This window comes from Dermochelys coriacea, chromosome 1 (assembly GCF_009764565.3).
Source record: "Dermochelys coriacea isolate rDerCor1 chromosome 1, rDerCor1.pri.v4, whole genome shotgun sequence".
Taxonomy (NCBI): domain Eukaryota; kingdom Metazoa; phylum Chordata; order Testudines; family Dermochelyidae; genus Dermochelys; species Dermochelys coriacea.
In genome coordinates, this window is record NC_050068.2 from 229,173,482 (window position 1) to 229,196,784 (window position 23,303).

General features: G+C 44.5%; 1 protein-coding gene across 6 annotated transcripts in view; it reads right to left on the reverse strand.

The window, feature by feature from the left end:
- Nucleotides 1-23,303, reverse strand: part of PARVB (parvin beta) — a 104,973-nt gene that overhangs the window by 8,902 nt on the left and 72,768 nt on the right. For all 6 annotated transcript variants that reach the window (XM_038397832.2, XM_043515606.1, XM_043515587.1 and 3 more), the window contains 4 exons: nucleotides 14,036-14,097; nucleotides 8,423-8,491; nucleotides 5,759-5,860; nucleotides 591-663 (listed from right to left, as the gene is read on the reverse strand). In XM_038397832.2, coding sequence (XP_038253760.1) covers nucleotides 591-663; nucleotides 5,759-5,860; nucleotides 8,423-8,491; nucleotides 14,036-14,097 — 306 coding nt within the window. The remainder of the gene's footprint in view (nucleotides 1-590; nucleotides 664-5,758; nucleotides 5,861-8,422; nucleotides 8,492-14,035; nucleotides 14,098-23,303) is intronic.

Below are 23,303 nucleotides of genomic sequence, written 5' to 3' on the forward strand. Positions count from 1 at the left end.
TTCAGTTATTGATCTCTGTGATCAGGCTGCTAGCAAATTAGTGCTAATTTTTTATGTAAACTTTCCACTAGGAAAAGGATTAAGAACACCAACTGATCTAACATAGGCTACTGAACAGCTATCACAGAGCACTATCAATTACTAAAATCATGGGCCTGACTTGAACCTGTTAATAGTTGAGTCTACTCCAGTTATGATGCACATTAAGGGAGATAACGCAGATATGCATAAGGCGTCTTTTGGATAAGAGGGAGTCTGATAAACAAAGTTTTTCTCTGTGTGTGTGTGCGCATGCACACACACGCACACACACACACACAATACATGCACCCACAACATTATATTCTGATGTATGTATATATATTACACACACACACACACACACACACACACACACACACACACACACACAGAAAAACTTTATCAGACTCCCTCTTATCCAAAAGACTATATATACACACACACACAATGCATGCACACACAACATTATTTCCTGATGTAACCCTGTTAACTTTAATGGAGTAACACTAGAGATGTAATTGCCACTATGCCTGTATAAATAGTTTGTGCCTCTATAGAGTATACATTACCTTCAGGACGAGCCTTTGGTTTCTTGAGCCCTCCATCTTGCATCAACTCAAAAGCAAAGGAAACATTATGGACCTGCAAAGAAGCAATTTAAATAAATTCCCAAATTCTAACAAATCGATAAAAAAAATGTTCTCTTGACATCAAAAATAATGATGCTGAGATTTATTTTGTTGTTTTTAAAATCAACAACATTCGTTGATCCGAATCCCAGGTGTTTTCCTCCCAGGAGTAAAGGCAACAGAAATCAAATCGACCGAGGGGCTCATTTAAGAAGAAAGTTTCCAAATGTAAAGAGTCAAAAATTTAAGATGGAGTCCAGTCTGAATTAGAAACCCCATGAAAGCTTGGCAGAACAATCAAGTCTCTGTGTTGGAGACTGGTGTGCTACTGAGATCAATAAATCATATAAATGTAGGGCAGGGAGGGAACTGGAGAAGTCAAGACATCACAGCCTTTATATGAGGGCAGAAACATCTGCATTTCTGGTGAGCTTTTCCTGTCTGTATACTCAAGATAAATTATAGTGTTTCAGACTCTAAGGAACAGATCATCTGCCACCCAAGCAGTAAGGAACTTAATAGCAGTTACTCAACAGAAAGCAGGTGACAATTAGGGAGAGAGATTAGAAGTAAGGTCAGGCTTAACATTTTCAAATGATTTTCACTAGATTACAAACTAAGTACGAATCAGCAACAGTAAAGGGCTGTCCCTGCACTGATAATTAAGAGCAGTATTTTGACAGAGGAAAAGAGGGCTTCTGGGTTCTATAAAAAGAAGACAGTCACATTAACAGAGAACCCACAAAAACTACTCTTAGAATTAAGACGAAGTCAAAGAACAGAACAGGGAGGCACACAGGAAAGAAAAATATGAAGAGGATCAATTAGGGTTAGTCTACACTGGCAAAGCTTAAGCGCTGCTTGGCTTGTGTGGGCACAGCGCTGGGAGAGAGCTCTCCCTGCACTTTAAAAGAAACCAACACCTCCACAAGAAGCACGGCTCCCAGCGCTGGTGCACTGTCTACACTGACGCATTACAGAGCTGAAACTTCCTGCGCTCAGGGGCGTGTTTTTCCACACCCCTGAGCCAGAAAGCCGCTGTGCTGTAAATTGCCAGTGTAGACAAGCCCTTAGAAGAGAAACCTGTTGGGGAGAGAATGATAGTCTGAAAGGATTTAATGTGAGCAATCAGCTTTTCTTCTGGATGCCTACGGACGTTTAAGAAATTCTTCCTCTCTGCATGTGGAAAGGTAATTTGTATAAAGAGATCTTTGTATTTTTGTCCCTTTGAGTGATGGACTCTGGAGATATGTGCCATGAGGGGGGAGATGTAATTAAAACTACTCATCTCAGTGAGTGAGGGAGTTACGCATACAAAACCCCTTTGCATTAGGATGAGAAAAAGCTCCCTTTGTTGAGTTAATTGATCAGAATTGTAATCTTTTCTCCTACTCCTGTTCTTCCTTGATTTATTTAGGCAAAACCAATTTCAGAGGTAGAAAGAGATGCACAGTTCACAAATAAAAGCAAACTAATCCCTCCCCCATGCTCACAGACACACTTTCTTCTTCCGTGTCTGGTTCAAAACAATATCTAATAACTTTGGTTCAGCATGAGTCTCATGCAGCTAGACATAAACAAGCAACAACACAATCACAGCTGAGTAGCTATAGCATATAGATAGGCATTGTACGATTTTATACTTAAGAAAATTCAACCCATGAGAGAGAGAGAAAGAAACTGGAAAAAAAAAAAAAAAAAGCTAAGCAGTACCCATGGAGGGTTTTTTTTAAATGAAGTAATAAAATATTCATCTTTCCCAACCTGCTCTATAAACATAGTCCACACAGAATATGAAGTCCATCACCACCCACTCCCTTGGCATTTCTTTATGAGGAAAAGAAAACTTTAAGAAAACAAAAGATACTCTCAGATCTTATCCTCAGGCTCGGTTACTCCTAGGTGTTTCTCTCATAGGATTTCTCAGACCACATCCTGGATTCACTTCTCTCCTCTCCAGGAAGCCACTCCTATCTCCCCTACATCCACATCGGGCAACTAATCACCTGCCTCAGGGAGTCAGCAAAACCCAGGTTGCTGTTTCTCAGCAGGAACAACACCGGTTAACAGGGCAGGGAGTTTCAGGCAAACTCTTCAGCCAGTTACAATACTTTCCTAATTTAGTACAATATATTTTTTGCCCTACAGTATAGTACGATCCCTTCTGATGAGGATGAGCTATATCCATCAAAGGTGAATCGGGCAGTGAAGACCAAATCCTTTAAGATGTTGGGCTCCTCCTGGTAGACACTGGGCCTCAACCACCTCCACTAAAGTCAGCAGAAATTGAAGGTGCTCAGCATTTTTCAGGATCATGCCCTTAAAGACTACTAAGTTCCTGCAACATTACTAATATGTCAACCCCGGATGCAGCCAGCTTCACTCCTATTCATAACCCTGGAATGCACTATGCACTCACACCAGAGCTACCACAGAACCCCACCAGAACAAGGAGCCAACCTTGCAGGGGGCAGATACATTGTTTGTATTCCAGAAGCATCTAAGGGCTGCAACCAGGGTCAGAGCCCCACTGTGCTTGGCACTGAACTCACTGAGAGATCACGTAGCATCAGTGGTGCAAGTAGAAATCATTTCTTGCCGGTACGCTGCACTCATGGGAAGGACACAAAGGGGAGGCACGTGACTGCCCACGTGACTCCTCCCCACTCTGCCCCCAGCCTGGGGCCCCCGTGCTCTCCCCATCCTGTCCCCATGATCCACATCCATCCCACATTACACTGGGGGGGAGGGAGGAGGCATGCTGCTGTACAGACCCCAGGCAGGAGGACTCAGGAGACACAGCTGCTTGGAAGGGCTGGGGGCGGTACACCTGGCGGCCCCACGTTCTGTTCCTTTCACCACTGAGGTTTCTGGGAGATCAAGGCGCTCTGGAACTGCAGCGGCGAAAGGAACAGAAGAATGTGTGGCAGAAGCAGCTGCTGTATCCCCCGTCTTCTGGCAGGGCTGCTCAGATCTCTCCTGGGAACCGCAGCGGGGAAAGAAGCAGAATGTCGGGCCGTTAGGCCCCAACCCAACCCCATCCCACCCCTGCCCAGCCCTGTCCTCCGGCGGGGCTGCTGTACAGACCCCAGGCAGGAGGACTCGGGAGATGCAGCTGCGTGGAAGGGCTGGGGGTGGGGCAGGCTCCTCCTGTGTCTTTCCAGTACACCATACCAGCTATAAATATCTTACTAGTATGGCGTACCGGACTGTACCACCGTACTTGCACCACTGCATAGCATGGAGGAGGACTATATAGCATGGAGGCTAACAGTGAACCAGGATATCTAAACCAAGGGCCATCCCTGAAATTTTTCACATGGTACGCTCCAGGGCTCCCTGCTGCCCCTCTCCTAGCCAGAGCTCCCTGCTGCCCCTCTCCCACGCCCTGCAATTCCTCCTACTTGTAGCCGGTCTTGAGGCTGTCACTCAGAAAGTCCTGTGGGCAGAGCAGAGGGGAAACGAGCTGCTGTAAGTGGGATGAGGTCGGCAAGCCCTGGTGTAGGAGCCAGCCTCCAGCAGCAGTAAGGAGGAGCAGAGCTGGCTGCCCCTCTGCCCACTCAGATTTGGTCCTGCCACTTCTCCACCATGACGGGGGATGGCAGGGCCAAACCTCAAGCGGCACTGTGACCCTGGTGCTCCAGGTTGCAATGCCACTGACTCAATTTCAGCCCTGCGGCACCCCCATTGTGAAGGAGGGCCCATGGGGCCCAACCCGAGTGGGCAGTCGGCAGCCAGCACTGCCCCTCCTCTCTGTGGCTGTTGGGAAGGCCCAACACTGACAACCTATTGCCCCTCCCAATGGCATGCAACATTCACAACCTGCTTATCGCTCTAGGCACCACTGATCTAAGCCGCCCAATGGAACAACCTCCCTGCAACAGTGTGGCAAATCCTTATCCTCTCCTCATAGCTCACTTCGTCTGCGATGCCCATCCACAATAACCCACTTTAGCTCAGACGCCATCATTCACATTTTACCATATGAAAAGAAATGCATGAAAATGCTTAACTAGAGTGTTTTCCTCTGGGTCTCCCAGTGTGCTGTCTGTGTACCTAGACTACAAACCCCTTGGGGCAAGAACAATGGCTCCCCAATTCTGCAGTGACTTGTGCACAAGCAGATCCCTGAGCTGGTGTAGATTCCTATTTACTTCAGTGTGGTTTCGTGTTGCATGCTGCCAATGGAGTGCTCATTGCAGGATCAGAGCCTACGTCTGACTGTGTGTCTGGTACAGAGTCAATCCCACTATCAGTGCTCAGCAAATGAGTTCTAACCCCAGTACAGTGAGAGACTGGCTGTGTGGCCTTGGCCAAGTCACTATTGCTCTGCCTCAGTTCCTCATATACATTAGAGGTAATATTACTTATTTCCATATTTTACAGGGAAGTGACAAAAATTAGGAAAGATAAAGGATGGCTTTGTGGTGAAGACACTGGACTGAGACTCAGGACATCTGGGTTCAATTCCTGACACTGTGGTGCTGACTGCCTATGCTAGCCTGGGCAAGTCACTTAGTCTCTTTGTGCCTCAGTTTCCCACCTGTAAAATGGGGACAAGACTTTCTGTCTCCCACCTTTTGCCTTTCTTATGCCTTTCTTGGATTGTAAGCAGCTCAGAGCTCTAATTCTCTTATTGTGACTACATACAATGCCTAGCAAAATGGGGCCCTGGTCTCAGAGTGGCCTCTAAGCATTGCTGTAATAATAATTAAATAAGTTATTCAATTTGAACATGTAAAAGTTCTATGTAAGTGCAAACTATTTATTATTTTATATCCTTTGGGTTTATAAACATCATCTGACCACAACTGTGCTGGACATCGCAGGACCTAGCTTTTCTTCTCTTAAATATGTTTATAGGTATAGTCATTCAGGAAGTATTGGTAAAGTCACTGGGATTTACACCTTTGTTCACAGGCAACCTTTAAAATACAGATTCTAGGAACTGCCAAATGTTATAGCAAATGCACCTTCGCTACAGCCTTTGAAAGAAAGGATATGCTATACTCTGGCTTAATTGGGCATGAAGAGAATTCAGCCAATGGCTGGAAAATAGCATGTGGGATATGGTAATGAGAGGTGTCCAGACTAGAATTTCTACTCACCTTCTGATCAAAACTTTCAGGTGTTAAATAAAAGTTGTGGAGTGGAACAAAATAGTCTTCAAGCAGACCCATGAGCAATACCAAATAGACACCATCTGCAAACTGAGGAGAGATACTGGTGAAATTCCCAGATGACAGACAGGAGGCATTTGGTTTCATGCAAGGCTTTGCAACCAATGAGAAAAAAATCAAAGATAAACAGCCCAAACCATTTACCTCTATTTGCAGCACTTCATTAGCTGGTTTACAGACATTTAATAATCTACTTTCTGCCCCATTCAGGACTGGGAAGGAGTTTACTGCACTTGTGTCAGAAACAGTAGGACCCTTGGCCAGTTCCTCTTCTCCTCAGATTCAACCATCAAGGTCCTGTATTATGGTCAAAATCCTTTCAGCTGAGGAATGCCAAATGGGTTTTTCTTTGGAGTCCATTGACCTAGCCCTAAGTGGCTAGATAGGTTGCTGCAGAGGGGCACAGGGATGTCTCCCCACATCTGAGTGCACTGTTTTTACCACCCTCACTACGAGTAATTATGTGCTACATTGATAATGGAAAACTATATCTTTAAAAGACAACCCAGAAGACCACACAAAACTCTTTTGCATGCCTTTTCCTTGTTTTACACCATATGTATGTTCATGTGACTTGGGATGAGGTGCTCCAACCCAAGAGGAAGGCACACCAAGCCTATGAAGAGACCCACCAGTAGAGAATCACTGCTGTAAACCCATACAATTCCTTTTAAAATGTTGGTAGGTACTGTATCTTTCAAACAGAATTCCCTGTATTGGTTCAAATATGACCTGTATGACATCCCCTGAACTTTTTATCAGAGATAAGGTGGAACATGCAAAGAGTTCTCTGGGGCAGGAGCGGTCTTTGTTCTGTGTTGTACAACATCCAGAACCATGGGGTCCTGGTCCATGACTAGGGCTCTTATGCGCTACAGTAATAATAAAGCAGTGCAACAATCCACAGAGACCTAAATGTGGCATGGGATAAGGCACTACCACTTTAGCAGAAGCAGAAACTCCTGTTAGCTGGCAGTAGACTTAAGGGGCAGATTTTCAAAGGCACAAATGGCAGAGAGATGTCTAACTCCAATTGGAAATGAATAGGAGTTAGGTCTTTGTTGCCATTTGTTCCTTTGAAAAATCATCTACATCCACTTTGTAGGCCAGCCCCTAGAGGAAGAAATTCTCAGAACACTTCACCAGGTCTCATTCCATCTAGTTAAGGACAGTAGTTCAGAAAACCCAGCTAGCACGTTAATGCACTACTGCACTATCTGACCAAGATAAGCAATAGTTCAGTGATCAAAATTCTGTGTTATCTAGTAACTTGTCAGACATGATAGCCTCTCAACCTACTTTCCAAAGCATAAAAATCCTTGTTAATTCTGACCACTTTGCACCGCAGTCTAGCAATTGCTTCCACAGTAAGTGCAATGGGGGAGTTCCAAGATTCTGATTAATTCCTAAAATAGAAGGATGTCTCATATAACCAATATTTCTATTTATTCTAACCTTCCCTGGCCCATTTTCTTGTATTTTTTACATTCTTTGTACATTTCAGCCCTGGCTGGATTGACAGCCCTTGGAGATCAAAGATCTGTACCCATAAATCAGATATCGCACTGACAGCAATCATACAAGACTCTTGGGGCAAGAGGGTGGATCAAGTCTCCATTGCCCAATTAATCACAGGTGTCTCAGCAGAGAGCTCAAGTACATTTTTTTTTTTAATACAGATAGCCAGGCCCCAGAACTGAAGCCTCCCATTCACTAAGGCCCCAAAATATCAATCAGTGGATGATCAATTTAATCCACATCAGCCTAGGCCAGATTCAGAGCAATTACCCAGATGAAATGCTCAGTAGTCCATAACCAGTTCCCTAGGCTATCCAGTGCCCACACTTACTCTCCTGGGCAAACAGCAAAGAATAAGTTAACCACTTAGTCCCATTTTAAAGCAGTCTTCATCTTTTGTGAACTCTCTTCCATTACACAGTGTAATTATTTCTATTACAGCAGTTAGAGCTATACAAGCTTCTGATATGCTCGCAGCTGAGTGAAAGCAACATGCCCCAGTGTCTCCAGAACTCATGTTTGATTGGGTTATAGTGTTTTGAAGAATATCCAATATCTAATCTGAGTTAAACACATACAGACCTATGCCACAACAATTACTGAATCAACTGAGGCTGTCCTGGTTCAGATCAACAGCCTGAATTCACACAGTTGGGAAAGACATGCTCATAACCTGCTCTCCTCCATAATTTAAGTAATACAGCGAGTGTTTTGCACGTTTTCTTTGATGTGTTCGAAACATTGGTATGAAACCCAGCCATATATTACAGTCAATAACACAAACAAATATTAAATATTCTAAAACTTCCCTTGTTATCTGAAGCCAGGAGAGGTTACAGATTACCAGCTGCATCTGCTATAAGTCATGTGTGCAATAAGTGGGCAAGAGAAGCAGCCAGAGGCAAACATTACTGCAAATAACGATCACCTACAAAATAAGGCAAACACACGAGTATCCCTCTAATGGAACTACTTGCATGTATAAAGAGAAGCGCATGCAAAATAGTTTGCACAACTGGGGCCTAAATTTGTAATTTACGCCTTGAGATTTATTTTCTTGTATAAAGCGCCTACCTGTGTTTCTAATTCTGTCACTTCCAAGTTTAGCTTATTTAGGTGTTTGTTCACAAAGGTGATCAGAGACTGTAAAGGAAGATGACAAGGATTAATGAGATTAGAAACAAGAACCAATGTCCATATGGTAGGGTTAATACAGCATTAGACTAAAAAGATTGGTAAACAATTGTCACAATACCCTCTTTGTCAGTATATGTAAGTATTAAAGTGATACAGCAGTGTAAAATTACTATCTCCATTGCAATAGTATTATGGCAGGAGTCACCTCTTACAAGTTATTTTTCTTAGCATACAAGCACATTTTTAGTCTTGGAGGAAATGCTATGGTGGTATTGGTTCAGTTGCAGGTTCTTGGCGGAGCCATGGTAAGCAGCAGGAGCGTGCGCTGCCTGCCTTAATTCTTTAAACAGAGCCAATTCTTGCACCAGAATTGTTCTATGGGAATTGGGCCTTGGTACTGGGTTGAGATTCTTGAATGAAGGGATGGTCTGTGTGCTGTTTGTGACCCCTCTGTTCCAGAACTGGGGGGTGTGTGTGTGTGTGTAAATAAACGAGTTACAATAAGAATATACCCAGACTCTGTATGTCTGATTTCCAACTGAACAGGAAGCTGACCCTCAAGGCCCTAGACATCTGCTACCATTCAGCAGAGGGACAACAGCAGCATGAATATATACAGGTTTCAGAGTAGCAGCCATGTCAGTCTGTATTCGCAAAAAGAAAAGGAGGACTTGTGGCACCTTAGAGACTAGCACATTTATTTGAGCATAAGCTTTCGTGAGCTACAGCTCACTGCATCCGATGAAGTGAGCTGTAGCTCACGAAAGCTTATGCTCAAATAAATTTGTTAGTCTCTAAGGTGCCACAAGTACTCCCTTTCTTTTTATGAATATATACAGTAACTCCTCACAAAGTCGTCCCGGTTAACGTTGTTACATTGCTGATCAATTAGGGAACATGCTCGTTTAAAATTGCGCAATGCTCCCTTATAACGTCATTTGGCAGCCGCCTGCTTTGTCCACTGCTTGCAGGAAGAGCAGCCCGTTGCAGCTAGCTGGTGGGGGCTTGGAACCAGGGTGGACCAGCAGCCCCCCATCAGCTCCCCACTCCCCTAAATTCCCTATGTGGCAGCTGCCCCGTAGGCTACCAATTGCTGGCAGTTCAGTTGTCCCTCCCCCCGCTGCCATGGGCTGCTCCTGCCCTCTGCCTTGGAGCTGCTCCCCAGAGCCTCCTGCTTGCTGTGCGGCAAGATAGGGGCTAATGTCAGGGTGTCCCCCTCCCCCCTGCTCCTGGCACCCTGCTTACTCCATCTTCCATAGAGCAGGAGGGACACATGACAGCAGAGGAAAATTCCTAGCAGCAGCTGCCGTCTCAGCTTGCTGATCTATTTAAAAAGGCAATGTACTTAGAATGGGGTCAGCATACTTAAAGGAGCAAGGCGCACCTCTCTCTCACACACAGGGTGTGTCTCTCTGTCTCTGTCTGCCATGCTGTCTCCCCTCCCTCCATTCGTGCTGCCTTGTAGAGCGTGAGGCTACATAAACAATGAGTTAACCCTTGAGGGCTCAGCCAATTGCTAGTTCATCATTTAGCAGTAAGGCATTCCCTGGGAAATATCCCAACCTCTGACTTCACCACCTCAACCAAGCTTCACAATCATCATCGCTGTGTACAGTATTAAAGGGTGAAAAAAACTTCCCTAGAACTTAACCCCGCCTATTTACATTAATTCTTATGGGGAAATTGGATTCACTTTACATCGTTTAGCTTAAAGTAGCATTTTTCAGGAACATTACTATAACGTTAAGAGAGGAGTTACTGTACTAAGGTATTTATCCCAGCAATCTAGCCATCAGCTTAAAATATTTTTAGAGGGGACAGGGAGTCAGATTTTAAAGTGTATATTAAATGGACAGCATTCACTTAAAATTCAATCAACTTTTTAAAAATGCTTTAACAGCAGTTTCAGAATGGAAAAATAAAAACTTGTCCATGCTACAAGCCTAAACGTGTTAGTTTAAATGTATCCTGGAAAAGACCTCTTCTGTCCTGGTCCATGACTTGGGCGCCTAGGTGCTTTACTAATTAGGGCTGTCAAGCGATTAAAAAAAATTAATCGTGATTAATCGTGCTGTTTAACAACAATAGAATATCATTTATTTTAAATATTTTTGAATGTTTACTACATTTTCAAATATATTAATTTCAATTAAAACACAGAATACAAAGTGTACAGTGCTCACTTTATATTTATTTTTATTACATATATTTGCACTGTAAAAAATAAAAATATTTTTCAATTCACCTCATACAAGTACTGTAGTACAATCTCTTTATCATGAAAACTGAACTTACAAATGTAGAATTATGTACAAAAAACCTGCATTCAAAAATAAAACAATTTAAAATTTTAGCGCCTACAAGTCCACTTAGTCCTACTTCTTGATCAGCCAATCACACAGACAAACAAGGTTGATTACAATTTGCAGGAGATAATGCTGCCCGTTTCTTGTGTACAATGTCACTTGAAAGTGAGATCAGGCATTCGCATGGCACTGTTGTAGCTGACATTGCATATTTACATTCCAGCTGCGCTAAAGATTCGTATGTCCCTTCAACCACCATTCCAGAGGACATGCATCCATGCTGCTCATGGGTTCTCCTTGATAACGATCCAAAGCAGTGCAGACTGACATGTTCATTTTCATCATCTTAGTCAGATGCCACCAGCAGAAGGCCGATTTTCTTTTTTTGGTGGTTTGGGTTCTGTAGTTTCTGCATCAGAGTGTTGCTCTTTTAAGACTTCTAAAAGCATGCTCCACACCTCATCCCTCTCAGATTTTGGACGGCTCTTCAGATTGTTAAACCTGGGTCGAGTGCTGTAGCTATTTTTAGAAATCTCCCATCGGTACCTTCTTTGAATTTTGTCAAATCTGCTGTGAAAGCATTGTTATAACGAACATGTGCTGGGTCATCATCTGAGACTGCTATAACATGAAATGTATGCAGAATGCAGGTAAAACAGAGCAGGAGACATACTGTTTTCCCCCACCTCCGCCCAAGGAGTATAGTCACAAATTTAATTGACGCATTATTTTTTTAATGAGCATCATCAGCATGGAAACATGTCAATGTAAACAAACTTGTTTGTCTTAGCAATTGGCAGAATAAGAAGTAGGACTGAGTGGACTTGTAGGCACTAACGTTTTACACTGTTTTGTTTTTGAGTGCAGTTATGTAACCAAAAAAAAATCTGCATTTGTAAGTTCCACTTTCATGCTAAAGAGACTGCACTACAGTACTTGTATGAGATGCATTGAAAAATACTATTTCTTTATCATTTTTACAGTGCATACATTTGCAATCAAAAATAATATAAAGTGAGCACTGTGCACTTTGTATTCTGTGTTGTAATTGAAATCAATATTGAAAATGTACAAAAACACCCAAAAATATTTAATAAATTTCAATTGGTATTCTATTGTTATAAATGCGATTAATTGCGATTAATTTCTTTAATCACGATTCATTTTTTTTAGTTAATCGCGGGAGTTAACTGTGATTAATTGACAACCCTACTAGTAATACAAATAACAACAATCATATAATGCAAAGAAACAAATTTCAGTTCCAAGTGATGCCGCTTTTCCACAATTTCAGCCCGTGCACGTCGGCGGAAGCACTCTATGTAGAAGTCCAGTCTGTTGTTTCGACCTTCAGGGGGAGTCCACCCAGAATCCTTCTTTTTGTAGTGTTGGTAGGAAGATCCCTGTGGGTTAATTTGTTGATTAGAGGTGTGTTGGAAATATTCCTTGAGTCGGAGACGTCGAAAATAGGATTCTAGGTCACCACAGAACTGTATCATGTTCGTGGGGGTAGAGGGGCAAAAGGAGAGGCCCCAAGATAGGACAGATTCTTCTGCTGGGCTAAGAATATAGTTGGACAGATTAACAATATTGCTGGGTGGATTAAGGGAACCACTATTGTGGCCCCTGGTAGCATGTAGTAGTTTCAAGAGTTTAGTGTCCTTTTTCTTTTGTAGAGAAGCAAAGTGTGTGTTGTAGATGGCTTGTCTAGTTTTTGTAAAGTCCAGCCACGAGGAAGTTTGTGTGGAAGGTTGGTTCTTTATGAGAGTATCCAGTTTTGAGAGCTCATTCTTAATCTTTCCCTGTTTGCTGTAGAGGATGTTGATCAGGTGGTTCCGCAGTTTCTTTGAGAGTGTGTGGCACAAGCTGTCAGCATAGTCTGTGTGGTATGTAGATTGTAATGGATTTTTTTACCTCCAGTCCTTTTGGTATGATGTCCATCTGTTTGCATTTGGAGAGGAAGATGATGTCTGTCTGTATCGGTATGAATTTTTTTCATGAAGTTGATAGATTTCCACTCCATACGGCTAAATTCAGTGCCTTGCATAACAACAGGTTTCAGAGTAGCAGCCGTGTTAGTCTGTATTCGCAAAAAAGAAAAGGAGTACTTGTGGCACCCTAGAGACTAACAAATTTATTTGAGCATAAACTTTCGTGAGCTACAGCTCACTTCATCGGATGCATTCGGTGGAAAATACAGTGGGGAGATTTATATACACACATAGAGAACATGAAATAATGGGTTTTATCATACACACTATAAGGAGAGTGATCACTTAAGATGTGCTATTACCAGCAGGAAGGAGGGGGGGAAAGGAGGGAAACTATTTGTGGTGATAATCAAGATGGGCCACTTCCAGCAGTTAACAAGAACGTCTGAGGAACAGTAGGGGGTGGGGTGGGGGGAAAAATAACATGGGGAAATAGTTTTACTTTATGTAATGACTCATCCACTCCCAGTCTCTATTCAAGCCTAAGTTAATTGTATCCAGTTTGCAAATTAATTCCAATTCAGCAGTCTCTCGCTGGAGTCTATTTTTGAAAGTTTTTTTTGTTGAAGGATAGCTACTCTCAGGTCTGTAATCTTCTGGTACTGTCAGTCTGTTTCTTCACTTCAGCAGGTGGGTATTGTAGTTGTAAGAATGCATGATAGAGATCTTGTAGGTGTTTGTCTGTGTCTGAGGGGTTGGAGCAAATGCGGTTATATCATAGAGCTTGGCTGTAGACAATGGATCGTGTGGTGTAATCTGGATGAAAGCTAGAGGAATGTAGGTAGGAATAGCCGTCAGTAGGTTTCCGGTATAGGGTGGTGTTTATGTGACCATCGCTTATTAGCTTTTTGTGAAAGCTTATGCTCAAATAAATTTGTTAGTCTCTAAGGTGCCACAAGTACTCCTTTTCTTTTTTCAGATCAGACACTGGATGCTTCTTTTGGATATTAATACCTGTAGTTTCTCTCCAAGTGCTGTATGGAAGAGGGCTGACAAACACCAAGAATGATCCAAAACCCACTTGAAATTATGGGAGTCTTAACTGACTCCAATGAATACTGGGCCAAGCCACAAAGCTTCAAGATAAGCACTTCATTTGTAACTTTGGAGTGAAATTTGTAAGATACTGATGGGCATATTTTTTCCACTGATACCACAAATATTTTCTACAGGTTTTCAGACTTCTGGGACCCCTTTCTGCTTAAAAATCCACTACTGACTACAGTAGGAAATACATTTTTAAAATATTTTACCTTTTTCACGACGCTGAGTTTATCTGGTGCATGGTCAAAGAGGGTGTCAAAGGCATCTCGTTCTGATTCACAGAGAGACGAAAGCAATGTTAGAAAAATCAATAAATCAATTCTGCTGTAACAGTCAGAAGTGGAAGCAAGTTATGTATGTTAATTTTCTTTGTTCCTTGTCTTAGGAAGCACACAATGGAGATTCAAACAAAAATCAGTCAGCCAATATAGGTGTCTAAAGGCCAGAGCAAACTGAATTGGGAATCTTGGGAGTAGTTGAAAATGGTGTCTTAAATCTGGGGATTTCCCTACTGCATTTCACATTCAGTACAGAAAACAGACACATGAAAACAAAAAACATCCATCACAAACAAAGAAAAGTTGCCCTATGGCCTATTTTTCTCTATATCAAATGGTCATTGAATATTACTTGAGGTCTGTGTTCTTCAGGATTTGTGTATGCCCACTGCTGAGTGATACAGCAATCAGGCCCCGATTCAGCTAGGTATGTACTCGCAAGCTTAACTTTAAGCACGCTAGGAGCGCCATGGACTTAAATGAAGCTACTCACAGGCTTGAAGTTGGGGCACGTCTTCACTTGCAACATTAAAGCGCTGCTGCGGCAGCGTATTAACGTGCCTTGTGTAGTCGTGGCCTTGTGTAGTCCACGAGGGGCGCAGCGCCCAGCGCTGGGGCACTGTCTACACTGGCGCTTTACAGCGCTGAAACTTGCAGCTCTCAGGGGAGTGTTTTTTCACACCCCTGCGTGAGACAGTTGCTGCGCTGTAAAGTGCCAGTGTAGACAAGCCCCGAGTCATGCAAGTAAGTGCCTTGCTGAATTAAGGCCTGAACGCAGACCTGATTTCCCCCCATCCTCCACCCCAGTATTCAATGTAAAGAATAAGCATTTAGCACTTCCATAGCAACTGACACTTCAACCGGTCTGCACAAACACTAATTAATCTCATCTAAATTGATTTAAACTAATTAAATATGAGTGCATTACTTCTGCTGGTATTGTAATGGTAAATCCACTGCATCTGATGAAGGTTGTATTCACGCTGAAGTCAATGAAAGTCATTTTCCTTCTGTATGAGGAGAGACTCTGCCTTCTCCAGTGGCTCCAGATCCACAGGCCCCGAAGAAGTTACCCAACTCGAATCCAACACTCCTTTTTTCTTGGTCTCACACAGTGCTTAACTGGTAATAAAAGAGGTGCCGGGGCTCAAGCAATTTTTTTACATTCATAACTGATGGGGGAGCATTCCCAGAGGCGCCGAGGCTCTGAACCGCCAAGCCCAGAGGCCCCGAGGCTCAGCCCTGGCACACTCTGGCACAAATTAAGCACTGGTCCCACATCACTTTAGACACAATCTATGCTCTGGATTTACATCACGCTATGGTGGTTTCAGCATTTAGCTTATTATTAGAGCAGACAAAAATTTCCCAAATGTTGAGGTTTTGAATGAAATTTTCCTTTGCAAACTGGATTTTCAGTAAAAACAAAAACAAAAAAACCAAAAACAAAAAACCCTGAAAATTTTCTAACAAAAATATTTAAATTGAAAAACATTCAGTGTAGTGTCCAGCTATGGAGCTGGCTGAAATTTTTTGATTGTTGAAAATTTTCAACAAAATTTTGACGTATTTTGATGTGTCTTCACCATAGTATCTCAGCATCTCAGAATCTTTAACTTATTTAACTTCACAACACTCCTATGAGAAAGGGAAGTGCTATTATCCTCATTTCACAGAAGGGAAATGGAAGCACAGTGAAGCTACGTGATTTGCTCAAGGTCGCAGAGTTTGTGGTGGAGGAGGTATTTAAACCAAGGCCTCCTAAATCCTTCACGGACTGCATGCCTTGAAGGTTATTTCTCTTACATTATTTTAAATAACAATGAGTTGATGCACCTAGTCCCAAACAAACAGTGTGAGAGACGCTATAAAGAAAGGAAAACAAGGCTCTCAGGGGCAATACCAAAATGCTTGCTTTTCATTCTAAAGGCACGGAACTACTTCACAATATGGCACGTGCTGTAACAGAATCTGCACCAGAGGAGAATAGGGCAAGGAAGGAGACAAAAGGGAAGCTATTCCATGCTACTATATAGGAATGAGAAATGAGGTTGGTTGGCTATTGGAAGCAGCTACCTAATACACAGATTAAAGCTTTCTCAGAGCTCATCTCTACAGCTGTCCCACATTCTATAGCCTGCTGGTTAGGACACTAGCCTAGGATTTGGGAGACCCAGGTTTAAGTACCTGCTCTGCCTGATTGAGAGTAATCTAGGATGGAAAAAACTGTTCTCAACCAGGGACTTGAATCTGGGTCTCCCAGATTAGTGCTCAATTACCAGCTCCTCCCCACCATGCCTTTCTGAAGCAAAAATCAATCTGAAAATGGACATTTTGGATGTGGAACAAAACCAAATTTCAAAATCTTGAAAGCTGCTGTAAAATGGAATTGTCGTCCTCCTATCAGCTTTACTTATACCTCCTATTCCTGAGGGCATTCTGCACCAAAAAATTTAAAATTCTGTGCACGATACTTTAAAATTCTGCAAATAAATGTGGAGGCTCCAGCAAGGCATTGAGAAGTAAAGGCCACTGACTGCACAGAGGTGGGAGATCACTGTGCAGTTCCTCCCCGGGACATGGACTCAGGGGTGAGGCTGCACCCAACCCGGACACAGCGCAAGGACTGGGCCTACACCAGAAACACCCCAGGGCCCTGCCCCTCTGGGCCAGGTGCATCAGGTGTGGGCAGGCAGGCTCAGCAAGGCAGGATCCAAATGTGGAGGGGCTTAGTGTGGCGGGATCCAGGTGTGGGGAGATCTGGGTGTGGGTGGCTCAGTGGGGGAATCCGGCTGCGGGGGGATCTGGATCCACAGGGGCTAGTTGCGGGGTTCTGGGTGCAATGGTAATGAGACTCTGCAAGAAGGTCCAGGTGAAGGTGGTTGGGTCTCAGCAGGGGGGAGTCTGGGTGTGGGGGGGAAATAGAGATTGGCAGGGGGGTCTGAGTGTGGGGGCTCAGTGGGGGAGTCCAGATGCTGGGAGAGTGGAGCTCAATGGCGTGGGGATCCAGGTGTGCATGGCTCATTCGGGTGGTCCAGATGCAGGAGGAGTGGGGCTTGTCAGCGGGGGTTCTGGGTGTGGGGGAGGGGGAGACTCGGCGAGAGGGTCTGGGTATGAGGGGATATGGATACATAGGGGTTGGGCAGATGGGGCAGCAGCTCCTTGTACAGTGATCCCTCCCTCTGCAGCTAAGGAGCAATGGGTGCAGGAATCAGGGGGGAGGGGAGTTTGCAGAGCTTCCCTCACCCGGGGGAGGGTCTGACCTGGCTCCGGATGCCATGCAGGGGAATAGGAAGTCCCGTCCTCCTCAGCCCAGCCAGGACTAGCAGCTAAGCCCAGTGCAGCACAGGAGCCACCAGCTGGGTCTTCCCCAGTCCCTTCCCCTACCCCACAGTGATTTACCTTTCTGCCAGTTGCCCTGGGCACCCAAAACATACTGCTGGGAAGGGCTGCATGGCCATTCTTGTGGCTTCCCTTTGCTTCCCCATCAGAAAGTAATTTTTCTGCAGGGAAGCAAAGAAATCTGCAAGGACATAAATTCTGCACATGCGTAGTGCCGCACGATTCCCTCAGGAGTATCCTACCTGCCTTTCCTTCAGCTTTTCTAGAGAGCTTATTACCAGTGGGCCTAAATGCTAAAGCTCAGGGGGTATAACTTCTTCTTGTCAGGAAACTGGAGAGACCTTTGGTGGGGTTCACTGAGCAAAGTTTCTTTAAAATAGAAAATCTTCTTTTGCAATGAAAATAATATGCTGAGGTCTAATGTCTAGTGGGCAGACCAGGAGATTGAAAGAGAGAGGGTTACTCATCTTGTCCAGTAACTGAGGTTCTTCAAGATGTGTCCCCCACCCATGGATTCTCCACTGTAGGTGCAGCAGCGCTTTTGCGTCTGGAGTCAAAGATCTTCAAGAGCAGTGCCTGTCGGACCTTACATGTGCACCTTCCCCCACCCCACCGCCCACTGTGCACGGGTAGTATAAATAGCAGTCCGAATGCCCTCAGTTCCTTCTCTGCCCCAAAGCCTAAACGTTACACTCCGAAGCAGAGGGGAGGAGGGAGGGTAGTGGAGCACCCATGGGGGGACACATCTCAAAGAACCTTAGTTACTGCACAAGGAACCTATCCTTGCAACAAAGCCCGTTGCCAACTCTGTCCACATATCTATTCAGGGGACACCATCATAGGGCCTAATCACATCAGCCACACTATCAGAGGCTCGTTCACCTGCGCATCTACCAATGTGATATATGCCATCATGTGCCAGCAATGCCCCTCTGCCATGTACATTGGTCAAACTGGACAGTCTCTACATAAAAGAATGAATGGACACAAATCAGACGTCAAGAATTATAACATTCAAAAACCAGTTGGAGAACACTTCAATCTCTCTGGTCACTCCATTACAGACCTAAGAGTGGCTATCCTTCAACAAAAAACCTTCAAAAACAGACTCCAGCGAGAGACTGCTGAATTGGAATTAATTTGCAAACTGGATACAATTAACTTAGGCTTGAATAGAGACTGGGAATGGATGAGTCATTACACAAAGTAAAACTATTTCCCCATGGTATTTCTCCCCCCCCACCCCACTCCCCACCGTTCCTCAGATATTCTTGTTAACTGCTGGAAATAGCCTACCTTGCTTGTCACCATGAAAGGTTTTCCTCCTTTCCCCCCCTGCTGCTGGTGAGGCTTATTTTAAGTGATCACTCTCCTTACAGTGTGTATGATAAACCCATTGTTTCATGTTCTCTGTGTGTGTATATCAATCTCCCCTCTGTATTTTCCACCAAATGCATCCGATGAAGTGAGCTGTAGCTCACGAAAGCTTATGCTCTAATAAATTTGTTAGTCTCTAAGGTGCCACAACTACTCCTTTTCTTTTTGCACAAGGTGAGTAACCCTCTCTTCTTCTTTGAGTGATGTCCCCCTGGGTGGTCCACTGTAGGTGACTATAAAGCAGTACCCCTAGCTGGAAGGCTAGGGCTTCAGAGCAGCTGGTATCACTGAGGATAGGACCGTACGTCCGAGAATGGTGTCCGTTGAGGAATCTTGCAAGATGGCATAATGTTGGGCGAATGTATCAGAGGACCCCCACGTGGCAGCCCTGCATATATCTATTATGAGAACATTATTGAGGAATGCAATGGAGATTGAGAAAGCTTGTGTGGGAGTGTGTCCTGAGAGAGGCAGGCAGTTGCTTATTGTGAAGTTCGTAAGACTAGCATATGCACTGTGAAATCCATTTAAAGAGGCGTTGGTTAGATACAGCGGAGCCTTTATAGCATTTGGCAATGGATATGAACAAGCATGGCAAGTAGAATGACAATGCACGTCTCACATCTAAGGTGTGAAGAGAGCTACTTCTTGGTAATTGTTGTGTGGTTTGGGAAAGAAGGTGGGAAGGTGTATAGACTCATTTAGATGGAAGGACGTTATAACCTTCTGCAGGAATTTTGGGTGGGGACGGAAGGTCACTTTGTCCCTATAAAACATTGTATATGGTGGGTATGCCATAAGGGCTGATATTTCTCCCACTTGTCATGCCAATGTAATGGTGATGAGGAAGGCCTTATTCATTGCTAGATGAAGGAGCGAGCAGGTTGCCATTAGGCTGGGGTCCCAGAGCGGGGGGATGCATGTTAGAGTATAGGTTTTGAACACCCTTAAGAAAATGTTTGACAAGGGGATGTGCAAATCCTGAATATCCCTTGACAGAGCAGTGGAATGTGGTAATTGCAGCCAGGTGCGCTCTAAGAGAGCAAACAGCAATCCGTGCTGTTTGAGCTGAAGGAGATAGTCCAATCTGAGAGGTAATGGAGCTCAGGCAGCATTGACTGTCTGTCAGCACACGGAAGTTGGGACCGGTTCCACCGTGTGGGAATAGGTACGTCTAGTAGAATCGCACCTGCTATTTATCAAGATATGTTTTACTGAATCTGAACAGGTTATTTCTGAATCCCGGAGCCACAAAGAACCAAGCTTTCAGGAGGAGCACCCGCGGATTAGGATGGTGCATGCATCCCCTGTCCTGAGAGTGGAGCCACAATGCTGGGGGAAGGTTTATAGGCCGAGAGAGTGTCATGTGAAGCAGGTACGCGTACCAAACTTGTCATGGCCATGTTGGTGCTAATAGTATAACCAGAGCTTGATCTTCCTGTATCTTGCATAAGACTCGGAACACGAGGGGAAAGGGGGGAAGGCATAGAGAAGTGGCACATTCCAGTTCATAAGGTATGCATCCCTCAGCGAATCACATCCCAGGCCTGCTCTGGAACAAAACCAAGGACAGTGGGTGTTCTTGTGAATGGTGAAAAGGTCTATGGTGAGATGACCCCATCGGCAGAAGATGGATCGGAGTGCTCTCATGACGAGCTGCCATTCGTGCTCATGCGAGAAGGTTCTGATCAGCATATCCACTGTCATCTTCTGATGTCCAGGGAGATACACAGAAGAGATGGAGATGTTGTGGATACACCAATTCCATAGCTTAATTGTTTCTGAGCATAGGGAATGGAACCTGGCAACTGCTTGCCTGTTGATGTAATACATGCAAGCAAGGTTATCCGTCATTACTCGAACAGTCTGGCTTCTGAGGAGGGGTAGGAAATGTTGGCAGGCATTGTGGACCATCCTCAGTTCCAGGGTGTTGATTGGTAAGGTGAACTCGGTAGGCATCCATCATCCCTGTATAGCGTGCTTGCATAGATTTACTCCCCAGCCGAGGAGGGAGGCATCAGTGGTAAGTATCACAGTATGATACAGAAATAACCTGTTCAGATTCAGTAAAACATATCATGATAAATAGCAGGTGCGATTCTACTAGACGTACCTATTCCCACACGTGGAACCAGTTCCAACTTCCGTGTGCCGACAGACAGGTCGATGCTGCCTGAGCTCCATTACCTCTCATATTGGACTACCTCATTCAGCTCAAACAGCATGGATTGCCTGTTAGTTCTCTTAGAGTGCACCTAGCTGCAATTACAGTAAGTATCATGGAGATTGAAGAAAAGGGACCCCGGCACAGACGTTGTCTGGCACATCTACCACAGCAGTGAGTCCTTGACCTGGGTTGGCATGGACAGGAGTTTTTGCATGCTGTGCTTGTGAGGAAGATATACTGTATGAAGCCAGCCCTGAAGACACCCTGCACATGCAGCCTTGCATGTTTGACCACAAAGGTAGCTGCAGCCACATGTCCCAGAAGTTGGAGGCATGTACGTGCTGGGATTTGGGGGCATGCTCGGGTGGCTGAAACTAGTTGCGTTATCACTGTGAACCTGTGAGGTGGTAAAAACGCTCTTGCCCACTTGACATCGAATAGAGCACCACTGAACTCCAGCGTTTGCACTGGGGTTAGTGTGGACTTTTCAAAATTGATAAGGAGACCCAGTTTTGTAAAGAGGGTCATTGTAGTGTGGACTGCTCGGAGTGCTTTGGTCTCAGATGGCGCTTTGAGAAGGCTGTAATCTAGATACTGGGAAATGGTAATGCCTTGTTTGCAGAGGAAGGCCATGACTATTGCGAGTACTTTGGAAAAAAGTCACAAGCTGTGGATAGCCTGAAGGGTAGTACCCTGTACTGGTAGTGACAGTGGCCGATGATGAATTGTAAGAAATGTCTGTGAGCAGGGTGTATTGCAATATGAAAGTACGTGTCCTGTAGGTTGAAGGCCATGAACCAATCCCCCTGTTCCAGTGCTAGGATGATCATCTTGAAATGCTGTAGTTTGACAAACTTGTTGAGATTGAGAAGATCTAGGATGAGGTGCCAAACACCAGACTTCTTTTGTACCAGGAAGTTGTGAGAGTAGAAACCGCATCCTCTGTGTTGTGGAGGGACCAGTTCTGTGGCTCCCAGTTGAAGATGTCATCTCACCTCCCACTCCAGAATGGGCTTGTGAGAGGGGTCCCTGAAGGGAGAGAGGAGTTGGTGGGATGGTATAGCTAGGAAGGGGATGGAGTAACTCTCCTTTACTATTTCCAGGATCCATCTGTCCCAGGTAATGTGCATCCAAGATGGTAAAAATGGAACTAGGAGGTTGCCAAACTGTTGGTGTGTAGATGGCGGTACAGATGGTAGGGGCAACTGGAGCAGGCAGGAGCTTCTCTAGACCTCGACCACACCTTCACATTTCCTGCTTATTAGAGGGAGTTTGGGACAATGTCCCTCGTGCAGGCAATTGTCTGTGCCTGTTGGGAGGTCGGTGACGATAGCGTTGGTTGTCAAATTGCCGTTGTGGGTAGTATGGCTGAGGGCAAGATTGTGGAGGGAGCTGATATTTTCCTGAACTTTGTTGTCGCTATGGTGTGTATATGCATTGAGGTATTTTAGAGTGGCTCAGGATCTTTCAATGGAGTGTAAGGAGTTGTCCATGTGCTCAGAAAAGAGTTTTTGTCCCTCAAACGGGAGATCCTCAACCGTATTTTGTACCTCCTAAGGGAATCCTGAAAGGTGCAACCATGATGCATGTCACATTACTACTACAGTAGCAATGGATGGGCAGTTGTATCAGCTGAGTCCAGAGAGGCCTGCGGGGTCATGACCTTCCAAAATGAGGGGCAGGAATTGTTCCCTTTTTTCCCCTGGCAGATCCTGGCAAAGTTCCTCCAGCTTAGAATAAACTTTATAATGATATTTGGCCATAAGGGCCTCGTAGTTGGAAATTTGAAACTGGAGGGTAGCAGATGAATAGGATTTTCTGCCCAAGAGATCTAAATGTTTCCAGTCTCAGTCAGGATGACCAGATCGGGATTGGCATTGATGGCCATTCTCTTGCACTGCATTCACCACAAGGGAATTCAGGGCAATAACTCCACATTTTTTGCAGGTACAAAATATTTCCTATCTGCCCATTTGCATGTAGGGGGGATAGAGACTGGAGTCTGCCAAAGAAGGTTTGTAGGTTCAAATAGTGCACCTTTAATAGGTAGGGTAATTTTTGTTGTTGAGTATGGAGAACGTCAATCGGTTCACGTTGTTGTTCCTTGACTCCTCAAGTGGGATGTTTAGGGAGTCAGCCACTACAAAACAACTCCTGAAAGTGACAAAAATCATCAGTCGCAGTGGGAGGTGGTGGCATGATGGCTTCATCAGGTGAAGATGAAGAAAACGGCAGGACCAGAGGTACCTCCTCATCCTGCTCTCCTTCCAGTTCCTCCTCCAGTGGCGGTATTGTGGAGGCTGTGTTTCTGGA